Source organism: Ovis aries, chromosome 1 (genome assembly GCF_016772045.2).
Source record: "Ovis aries strain OAR_USU_Benz2616 breed Rambouillet chromosome 1, ARS-UI_Ramb_v3.0, whole genome shotgun sequence".
Classification (NCBI taxonomy): Eukaryota; Metazoa; Chordata; class Mammalia; order Artiodactyla; family Bovidae; genus Ovis; species Ovis aries.
This window is the reverse complement of record NC_056054.1, coordinates 165,433,251-165,444,811: the sequence shown is the minus strand read 5'-3', so window position 1 is coordinate 165,444,811 and position 11,561 is coordinate 165,433,251. Positions and strand designations below refer to the sequence as shown.

The 11,561-nt window shown below is 42.1% G+C and overlaps 1 protein-coding gene across 1 annotated transcript in view; it reads right to left on the bottom strand.

Moving 5' to 3' along the window:
- Positions 1-1,984: 1,984 nt before the first annotated feature.
- LOC101108533 (cell cycle control protein 50C) overlaps positions 1,985-11,561 on the bottom strand; it is a 28,363-nt gene continuing 18,786 nt past the window's right edge. Inside the window, exons 7-8 of the mRNA XM_027965873.3 lie at positions 5,110-5,319; positions 1,985-2,409 (exon numbers count right to left, since the gene is read on the bottom strand). Of these exons, the coding sequence (XP_027821674.1) occupies positions 2,222-2,409; positions 5,110-5,319 (398 nt within the window). The 3' untranslated portion in view covers positions 1,985-2,221. The remainder of the gene's footprint in view (positions 2,410-5,109; positions 5,320-11,561) is intronic.

The following is an 11,561-nucleotide window of genomic DNA, read 5'->3' as shown; positions in this document are numbered from 1 at the left end:
TGCTTTTTTCAGTTTCTAGAGGCTGCATTCTTTGGATCACAACTCCTTCTTTGTATCACCCCAACCTCTTGATTCCATAGACACATCCCCCCTACTCCTCTGATCTCCTGCCTCACTTTTATAAGGACCCTTATGATTACATTCGGAGAAGACAATGGCACCCCACTCCAGTACTCTTGCCTGGAGAATCCCATGGATGGAGGAGCCTGGTAGGCTGCAGTCCATGGGGTCGCTAAGAGTCAGACACGACTGAGCAACTTCACTTTCACTTTTCACTTTCATGAGTTGGAGAAGGAAATGGCAACCCACTCCAGTGTTCTTGCCTGGAGAATCCCAGGGATGGGGGAGCCTGGTGGGCTGCCGTCTCTGGGGTCGCACATAGTCAGACATGACTGAAGCGACTTAGTAGCAGCAGCATGATTATATTAGGCCCACACAAATAATCCAGTACAGTCTCCCCATGTCAGTATCCATAGCTTAAGCATATCTGCAAACTGTCTTCTGGGCTTCCGAGGCAGCGCAATGGTAAAGAATCTGCCTGCCAATGGAGTAGATGCAAGAAATGCAGGTTCAATCCGTGGGTTGGGAAGATCCCACTCCAACTTTCTTGCCTGGAAAATCCCATGCCCGAGAAGATCCCACTGCAATATTCTTGCCTGGAAAATCCCATGGGAAAAAGCCTGCGCCTGGCAGGCTATAGTCCATGGGGTCACAAAGAGCTGGACATGACTGAGAGACTTAGCACACACCCACACGAAGTGTCTTCTGGGTACAAGCTCACATTCACAAGTTCCAGGGATGAGGACGTGGGTATCTTTGCAGTGGGCTTTACTCAGCCTACCATAGCCTGGTCAAGCGAGGTCAGTGGTTGGCACCTGAAACCGTTTTGTTTCTTTTGGAAAAGTACTTGGCCATTTGGTGAACATAGAAAGTTGCAGCAAAGAAATGCTTTCTTGGCTGCTAAAGAGACATCTATGTATTGGTACTGTGTTTCTCTCTAACAACGAAAATTCTGCTCTTAGAGCTACCATAGAGAAAAGCTTCCCCTAACCTCAAAAAATAAAAATAATATATAAACATGTTTTTTACAGTACAATATGCTGGTTATCTAGTTATGCAGATCCAACAAGTCTCCTGCCCTGCCAGCTTGACCAAGTACAGATGATCCTCGAACAACACAGGTTTGAAATGCAAGTGTCTACTCGGATAGGGTTTTTTTCAATAAACACTTCAGTACTACATGATCCACAGTTGGTTGCATCTGTGGATGTATCGGTAGAACCACAGGTATTAATGGCCAACTGTAAATTTATAGGTGGATTCTTGATGGCGTGGGGGTCCGCACCACTAACCCCTGTGCTGTTCAGATACATGCCATTCAGTCTCCTTTAAAGTGGCCTTTAGCAGAACTTCAAATCTTTTAAGATGGACCCTAACAACTCCCTCAAAATGTATAATTCAAGTATCACAAATCCGTGTCGCCACCTGCGTTCTAGAGAATGTCATTCCGATATAAGTTTCAGAACTGTGTTGCACACTCACATGCTGAGTACAGTTTTTGAGAGCATCAGTCACTTTCAGTACTTCCTTTTTGGCCTCATGGGTAGCTTTAGGGAAATTCCTAGACTTTCTTTTTGGTGTATTGATGTATTTTGGGTGCCGTGAGGACTACTGCCATAACCTTCACTTGGCTTACTCTCAGTAAGAAAACTTCATTTTGACCCACAGAAAGAAGAGAACATTGAATAAATCCATTTTCAAAAATCACCCTGATTGTTCAATTCAGTGATCAAAAATTGTTGCTGGGGAGTCTATAATTTCAACCAGCCAATGGAGGATCATGGTCTGAGCCTGACTGATGGTTAAAAAGGACTCACCTAATCTTGGGGCCCCAGGTTTGCTTCCTCTCATCTGGTGATGCTACCCTCCCAGGCATTCACCTGTTTTCAGGCACAAGGGCTTCAAATAAATACCTGAGACTTGGTTTAGCGCTCAAGGATGATTTATCCTCCCCATTTCAAGGACATTTTACTATACCTAATTTTGCCTCCTCCCCTTCTTTATCTTTACTCTGAAACTCTTATTGCATCTCTCTCTGGAAGAGCACTTGGTCAGTCGGTCCAGTTCCCCTTGGTAGAATGCCCCATTTTGAGATCTTTGGCTCCATCACTTCACTGTCCGTTTCCGTATTTTCTGCTTTTCTTTTTAACGCTTGACTTTACTACTGGAGGAAGAATGTTTTCCTTTCTTTCAGCTTCAGGTGAACTGCCATCATGGAAAAGGAGGCCAACAGAGTCACAGCTCCCGTCACCAGATAGGCGAGGGCTAAGAAAAGGCTGCTGCCTCCACTCCACGTCAGGGTGGAAAGAACAACTGCTTTTTGTCCTTGGAACCTGCCTACGGGAAAGTCTAAGGAAAGAAAATTGGTTAAGGATCTGTCTCAGCACTTCTCAGCCCCACCTCTTCACCTAATATTGCTGTTTTTGTTGGTAATAAATGGTTGACTATTCAATTTCATTTAGCGTAATTTTTACCAAGCAGTATGTTTTATCTTGCTGGTAACTAAGTGAAAACAAGGCCTCCCTCTACATAGTTGTAATTTACGAAAGAAACTGACACAAATAGATCTGAATGACTTACAGAAAACTCAATAATATGAACAAATGTGGTTAATTTACAAACCCAAGGAAATGAAAAGCCTATGGACAGATTGTGCACCAAGCCGAAATTTGTGTTTGTGGATCAGGACAGCCAGGGTAGGCTCAAGTCCTTTAGAAGCTAAGGTTCAAATTTGTACCTCAGGGAAAATTCTTCAAGAGGAGTGAAGAAAAAAAAAGTAGTGAGAGAAATGGCAAAACATTTTTGGTGGTGTATTCAAGTTTTGAAAAGGCCAGCATCCCTCACTGCTAAGGAGAAAGTGTTTGAAGTGGCTTTGCTATCATTAGCATTTGAATGATGTCATTTTGATTATGCATGTGGCCTGAGGTTTTTAAACATCTGGTGCTTTTTGTAAACCGAACTAATAAACAAATAAAGGCTTCTCATAGCAACGGCATTTCCCAGCAAAGCTCTTAAAAGGCCTCAAATCACTTGGCAACATGCTATTTAAAGGCACAAAGAAACTTGTTAGGAAAGCTAGTTTGCTTTCTTTTCCATCAAAATTCCTCTTGGTCACCAGGTCCCTGGGCTCCTTGGGTGCAGGTCCTCAACTAGCCCTCTGATTCTTTTCTCCCCCACTCCCCCTATTTCGTTAAGAGGGTCTTTTCCTCACAAGGGGTCAGTGGTAGAACTATCTGCAGCTCAGGCTTAGTTCTCTGCATATTAGCCAGGCCGTGAGGCTGGACGGGTAATACTCACACTAGGGTTCGACATAGGTGGTACAGGTATAGGGCTGAAGCTCAGGATTGAGGTTCTGTGCTAAAGATTTAGGTTGGAGAGTTGTCAGCATTAAAATTTTCCTGTGAATAAACACATCCAAGGAGAGCATGTTTCACGCAGAGAAATAGTGTCTTCTTTGTTTGAAAGTGGACTCCCTCTTTCCATCAACCTTAAACTCACTGCAGTGCCTTGTGAGACCACCAGTGCCCAGTGGGGTTTTTTCCCCTGTGTCTTGATTGCTATCCTAACTGCTTTACTGGTAGGGTCATCACAAAAAAAGCTGATGAGAACTGAAGGTCCAATTTGAAAGACTACTTTGAGCAACTTTCAGTCTCAAATTTTCTAGGAGGGAGAGAGAGGGGTGGTGAAATCCTATTGAAAAGGTAATGTTCTATGGCCTGGTCTTTGATCTGTACACACAGAGAGCAATTTCTGACTTTCCTTTTCACAGACTAGCATTAGGGACCATGCTAATGGAACAGCTGAAGGCAAACCATACTCCTGGTCAGTAAACAAAAGGAAGCAATAAGCTGAGAGGCAGAGATGGTGTCTCTTCAGTGGAGGTCTCTCTGCCCAAGGAACATCCCCATTCCTGTGTCAGGGAGGAAACCTCTGCTCTAGGACAGAAAAGAAGAAAAGACGGAGCAGGGAACTGGAACACATATCATCATTCACAGACCCAAGAATGTTTCAGTCAAACTCCTCGAGTGGTAAAGAAACAAAAGAGGTGGAGAGTTCAGTGTTCAGATCCTCCAGGCTGCTGGGGGTCCTGTGAAAAACTCCAGTGGCCCTGAGATGCCACGGGGGTGCTGATGCCTAATGGGCTGATGTCTCAAAACTGTGTACAAGTCCTGAAAAGACCTGCCTCTGGGAGAATTCTGCCTCAGAGAGAATCATGACGGGACTTGAAACCTAAGTCTGAAGACCAGAGTTAGTACAAATTATATATATTAAAAAAAAGAAAAAAAAATATATATACATATATAAAGATAGTGTTTGGTGTCATTTTGAAGTTAAGAACTTTTTGTTCTTAAGTTAAGAGTGACATTTATATTTTTAAAGTAACTGAGAAGACTCAGAATCTCATCTTCAAGTATGTCTCCTAATGTGGGCCATATGTCCACAACCAAAGCCTTGGAGCCTGCTAGCTGGCTTCAGACCAGTAGAGGAAGAGCACGGCATCCTCAGTGCAGAGCTGGTGGTGCAGCTCACATGGGCTGGAGGAACCCAACCTGCTCCCTGAATCCAGAGCTGCTCCCTCAGCCCATGAGACTTACGCCTGAAATACAAGGTTCTACCGTCCCTCTCAGTTTTCACTGTTTTTAGTCCATATTCAAATCTACTTCTTCGTAATCCTATCTTTACTTCCAGGGTCCTCCATGTCATTCCATCCTCTGTAACAGGCTTCTCCTCATTGTTTTAGATCTCTAGGCCCAGTGTTACTTAATTTTTCTCCTAGGGAAGAAACAGTCCTTCCTTTCTTACCCATACCTGCTTACCTAATGTCGCTACTGTTACTCCTTAAAAAAAGTGCACATTTGATTATATATAAAGTAGACACAAATAGCTATGTGGTGATGGAGGGACAGTATTGCCTATAAGATAAATATGTATTTCTTTTACAGTGTATATAGATTTGATTGGAGAATAGAGAAGTATAGAATGAAATAGTTCAATAACTAGTAGGCAGATGGACCCTGATTTTCCTTCAGCCCTGGAATAAAAGGATACTGTAGTTTATGATGAAACTATAGCTACCAGCAGGTAAGCCTTCGGTAAAATTGCCTATTCGATGGAGTCGGCGGTACAGTTTCTTGAAATTGGGAAAGGCGGCTGTCCGCATCCACACGATGAAGTCATCATTGACGAAGCCGTTGTTCCCTGGGTCCTTTTCATCTAGTTCATAGACAGGCTTAGGCCAGTTCGGAGGCTTTGCAGTTCCTGTGGAAAGTTAATAATGGATGTGGTTGAGAAAAATCATCTACCGCCTTCAGTTTTTCTTAAAATGTACAGAATGGAACAACTTTCATATTCTTGAGGAATTGAAATTACATTTTTTTTTTTAAAGTATGTGTGTGTAAGCTACATGAATATGCAACCTTTAAAGATAATGATTATAGGGCTTCCCTGTTGGCTCAGGAATAAAGAATCCGCCTGCCAGGGCGGGAGACACAGGTTGTATCCCTGATCTGGGACGATCCCACCTGCCAAGGAGCAACTAAACCCACGTGCCACAACTACAGAAGCCCTCCTGCTCTAGAGCCTTGCTCTGTAGCGAGAGAAGCCACTGCGCCGAAAACTTGCGCACCGCATCTAGAGAGCAGGCCCGGCTTGACACAGCTAGAGAGAAGCCCGCTTGCAGCAATAAAGAGTTTTGACTTAGTGCAGTCAAAAATAAACAATTATATAAATAAAATAATAAAATTTAAAAAAGATAATAAAGACTCTAAGGAAATGTCAGGGGCCGGGAATGCTGATGATACTGTTATAGGGTTAAAAAAAGCAGAATATCACATTGTATGTGTATTATTTATCCAACTATGTGCTGTGCTGTGCTTAGTCACTTAGTTGTGCCCAACTGTTTGCAACCCCATGGACTATAGCCCGCCAGGCTCCTCTGGCCATGGGGATTCTCCAGGCAGGAATACTGGAGTGGGTTGCCATGCCCTCCTCCAGCAGATCTTCCCAACCCAGGGATTGAACCCAGGTCTCTCTCATTGAGGGTGGATTCTTTACCATCTGAACCACCAGAAAAGCCCGTATTCAACTATATTAAATGTATAACAATGCATTGAAAAAATAGGTACAGCAAAATAATAGTGGTGGTTGGTACTCAATGAGAGCATCATGGGTAATGTATATTTTCTTTAACTTCACTGGTAATGTAGAGAACAAATTAAAACAAGATACCGTTTCACCTCAAAATGGGCTAATATTTAATGAAAAAAAGAATGAAAATCACTCATGAGGCAGTGGAAATGGGAATTCTTGTACAGAGCAGATAGATGCATGGATTAATGACATCTTTGGTAATCTAGGAACAAGCAGCAAAAGAGTAAATGTATCTTGCATATATTTTAGCTCAGGAATTCTACTTCTAGGACGGTATTCTAAGGAAATGATCATGGGAAGTGCATGAAGACTGTGTTACACAGATACTCCCTGCAGACCTGCGCCTAAGAGTGTGAAGTTGGAACCAAGGAAGAGGAATTGGTAGAAGCGAGAAGGTGGAGAGCAGAGGGGTGGCAAGCCTGTTCTAAAGCCGGGAAGACTGGTGGGTCTGGGAGCGGGCGCTCGGGTGGAGGGCTGGCGCCTTGAGTCCAGTCTGTTGAGTTTACTCTCATCCTCTACTTCCCGCTTTACAGTGGTAGCCATGTCTCTCTCCCACTGGACAGCAGACTCTTGAGTTCAATGTCTTCCTCATGGTGGTTTCATTGTCATTTAGTCCAACCCCTGGCACATGGTAGGTATTCAATAAATGCCTGATAAAGGGAGGAGCAATTACGATGAAAGTTGACAGAAGCTAATAATTAAAAAGCATTCTGAATTTTGAAATAGCCAACAAGAAGAAGTTGTTCAGTGAGCCTTTCACTTCTATAAATATGGTTCTACTATTTGTAAGGAACCATTCTTTCTTAACTCTGACCACTGACTATTTTGTCTTAAAAGAAACACAGTCTTATTTCTAAGCATGGGCTGTAGTGCTTATAAAGGTATGTGCTAGGTTTGGTTGGATTAATCTGCTGAATTCTGTTTGTAGACTTATACTTCCTCTGGAAATAACCCTTTGCTGAGAAACTTCCTCTCCAAAAACGGTGGAGACGTTGGCTGTCCCGAAGACTTCAATGGTTGTTGATAGAAGAATTTTGATCGACATTGAAATTGTCTTTGGTGCCTGCATGTGGATGAGCTTCTCTGGGAGCTCATTGGTCAAGAATCCACCTGCAATGCAGGAGACGCAGGAAATGTGGGTTCAATCCCTGAGTCTGGAAGATCTCTTGGAGGAGGGCATGGCAACCCACTTCAGTATTCTGGCCTGGAGAATCCCACAGACAGAGGAGCCTGGCAGGCTACAGTCTATGGGGCTGCAAAGAGTCAGACGTGACTGAAGGGACTTAGCAGGCATGCCTGCACATGGACCACACACTCTTTATTTTAGCCAGAGCTCATGCTCCAAGACAATGTGTCCTGTGGACCAATGACATCCAAATCACCAACGGAGTGAAAAATGCAGGTTCAAACATGCCTTTCCTTTCCAACCTCCAATCCCACCCTATCCCATGTCTCCAGAGAGTATGAGTATAGGAAGAACCAATTTCTTTCACTTTCCAAGTTCAGCTGGGTCCTTGGTATCCCTCCATTCACTCAACAATAAGCATTTCTCGATTGCTCACTTGTATCAAGAACCAGGGATTTAAAACTGTATGAGATCTAATCCTTTTCCTCAAGGAATTAACATACCAAATGGGAATGACAAGTATTCAGACAGATAATTACAGTAAAATACGGTTAACTCCTACAACAGAAGTTAAGAACAAAGTGCAGTGGGAGATAGCCAAGGATGCTTTATGTTACATGGCTGTGGTTTTGGTACGACAAAACAATAGCATGTTGCCAAGTTCCTTTCTAGGAGTTTAATTACAGATACAGTGCGCATACCTGCCAGTTTGCCTAGGACAGTCCCATTTATGTTTGTTGTCCATTGTCTCATCTGATTTAGCATTTATCCCAAGCGAATAACGTAAGTATAATTTCAGCCTTTCTATTCTAGTCATGGTCTTAAATAGCAGTGAGAGATACCTATATATGGTGAACAAGAGTGCTCACTTTAACATGTTATTGATGAAAGATAACCAGAGGTTTTTCACAGCAGAACATAACATATCCCCATGACTCTTGCCACTGTTTGACAGTACAGCCAGTTAGACCACAGCCTCTGTGTTAATCTGTGTGATGTATTAATATGAAGCTGCCAGGTTGCAAGTCCTTGGGCTTAGTAGAAAAAGTGGGATGTTGCAGTTTATGTTACATGGACATAGTGTGAAATACAGATAGTGTGAAAATATATAGTGTGAAAAAAATGTACAGTGTGAGAATAGCGGGAAAAACAGATACTGAGCAGTCTTGCTGATAGTAGTTGGAACTCTCTTGCAACAGTGTTATTTATTAAAAAAAAACCAGTGTTATTTATTATATGGTGTAAAAATATAACTATTTTATTGTTCAGAATCCATTTTTTAATTTGCTAGTAAATTCTTTTAGCTGTGAAGAGCTAAAAAAAGAACACACATGTTCAATGAAAAATTAAGTATAATTTTTTAAAGGAAGTAGATGAATGTGATACTTGCAATGCTGGTTGACATTTACTCTCTACCACAGGAGCCATTATGGTGTCAATGATCACGTGAAAGTCCAAAGATATAAATCTGCTGAAGAATATCACAATCTACTTCAAAAGTTTGCACTTATTTTTAAAAGAGTATATTCAAAACAGTGCTTTACCTCATGTAGCTACAGAAAGTTCATTTATATACCATTATGTGAACATGACTTTTCATTTAGATCAAATAAGTTTCTGTCTAGTGTCATTAAAAACATTTTTTTTTGTAATGAAAGGAAAGTTTTAATGTTTTGGCTTTGTAATCACATAAAGAACCTTGTAAACGGTTAAATGAAGTCAGTTTTACATCAGTCTTTTCAGATGTATTCATCTCTGAATACATTGGTTTGATTTTATTGATTTGATTTTTCATGGAATCAAAGCAAAGATTTTCAATATTCAATACTGGAAGACAAACCTTATGACACAGTTATAAATATTACTATAAATTCAGTTAAAATATTCAACAATCAAGTGTAAATTTTCTGGTTTTATAGTGATACTATAAATACAAATTTGGTAGAGTACAGGCAGAGTAAAGAAAATGTTCTTAGTAAATTAAGAAATTTATGGAAAGATGGGGCTTAAAATTGGTTGTGAAACATAAATAATTAATAACTATATCCAAACTACAATATTTTGTTAATCAAGAGAGGCGTAATTATGCAAATTTAAATATTTTTATATAGTCATAGAGAAAATGAACTGCGAAGTTTTTACAATGACAAAGATGTTAAAGAAATGGTTCAGCACGGTAGTACTTTCTTTGCTACACATCATCAATCAAAATTTTAGAAATCTTTGAGCCTTCAAAGGGCTATTTTCTATACCAAATAATGAGTCCTACAATTAGCCTGAACTTTTTCTTGGTTAATGAGCCCTCTAACTTTTGGTGAAGTTTTATTCAAAATAGTTGAAAAGTTTTAGACAAAGTATTCTAAATGTGGAAGGCCAGAAATCTTAGGTTTTGAAGATATAGTTAATTGTAATTATCAAAAATCAAGTTTGCAAACAAGAAGGTGCTGAAATTTAACCCTATGAAAGCAAGGGAACAATTTAACATATTATATAATGATCCTATCATATAATGATAGTTCAAAATGTGGACAAGATTTAATTTTTAAATTCCATAATTGTGCTTTGGAAAATCTCAACTTATGTGAAAAATATTTTGATGGAGCTCCTATTTTAATAAGATCAAATTTTCTTCTCGATGAGAATTAAATGATATCCAGAAAGCCTAAGATTTCGTACCATCTAAAACTAGTTGACACATTTAAAAAATCATAGAAAAAAAGTGAAGTAAAGAAAAAAAAAAGACCTTGCCTATGAAAACATTTGGGTTGCATATTCTAAAACAAAAGAATTGAAAATGAGAATATCCTCCATTTAGTAAAATGACTGTGAGCGTAATAGGTATCTCAATACCTATAGATATTTTCTTAAAAAAAAAAAAAAAAAAGGCCAAAGGAGAAGGATCATCTACAGGTGCTACAGTTGAAAGTGACTAACCATAAAATGCTCTTCAAAAAAGACTGCGGCTCAGACAGGACAGGGTCCGAAGAGGACCGCCGTCGGGGATCTGCGCGCCTGGAGCTGGTGCGAGCAGTGGAGCGGCGGGCTCTCCGCGCTAATTCTCCTCGCCTCCTCGGCCGCCACCCAGCCTCAGAGGCCCTCGCTCGTGCAGCCCCGTTTCCCCTGCACGTGCCGCGCCCGCGAGCGAGCTTAACAGCAGAAAAAAATCCTCAGCACCAACCAGGCACCTGGCCCAGAGGAAAAGGGGAGAGATGGTCATGCCAAGAAGGCTGAGGAGGAGGAGAGGACCGACACTGATCTGCCGGCACCAGAAACAGAAGGCTGCCCTCGCCGTTGCGGGCAAATTCCGGCCATTGCGGAAAACGAGGAAGGATCCCAGCCTCCGAAGAACCAGCCTTACCCTTCACTCGGCTCCCTTCTCTTCCCTCTCCACCCTTCTCTTCCCTCTCCACGGCTCTGACTCCCATGAATCTGTGTCTCTTGGTTCCTCTAGCCGCTGGGGGAGGCATGGTCAACCCTTAGACATTATTTTCCCTGCCCCGTCAAGCCATCTCTGGCCCCTTAGCTGTCGAGGCACCAGGGACGTGTGTGTGGAACATGTTTGTGTGTGTAACGTGTGCGTGTGTGTGTGTGCTCAGTCGCTCAGTCCTGGGACTCTTTGTGACCCCTCGGACTGTAGCCTGCCAGGCTCCTCTGTCCATGGGACTCTGAAAGGCAAGAATATTGGAGAAGGTTGCCGTTTCTCCTCCAGGGGATCTTCTGGCCCAGGGTCCATTAGGCATCTCCTGAGTCTCTTGCACTGGCAGGAGGATTCTTTATAACTGAAACACCAGGAAAGCCTACAAGGAACACGGGGAAGATGAATTCAACAGGCAGTCCCTCGTCTAAGGGTGGACCATTTTCTCCTGGAGATGTAGCTTCTATGCACAGTGCCTATGCCTGCCCTTTGAGGCTGAAGAGCAAGAGGTTTTGAGGTTGAGAGAGGGACCCCTGGCAATGTGGGAGGGAGGGAAAAGCCTTCAGAGTAGGGTGTTTGAGGGTGGGGCATATACCCTGTTCCCCTACTTACAATATTCTCGTTTCAGATAGCATTCTTTCCCCTTCAGGTCCCCTTAGTCCCCCTATGAACTAAGCCAGAGTGGGACCTGGAGTCTCTCTTTCCCCTGGGCAGACCTAAATAGCTGCTTCCACGTTAGTGCATGATGAGGGACAAGGATAAGTTTCTTGCATCATCTAGTCTAGAACCATAAGAAGCAGAAGTGAAAGA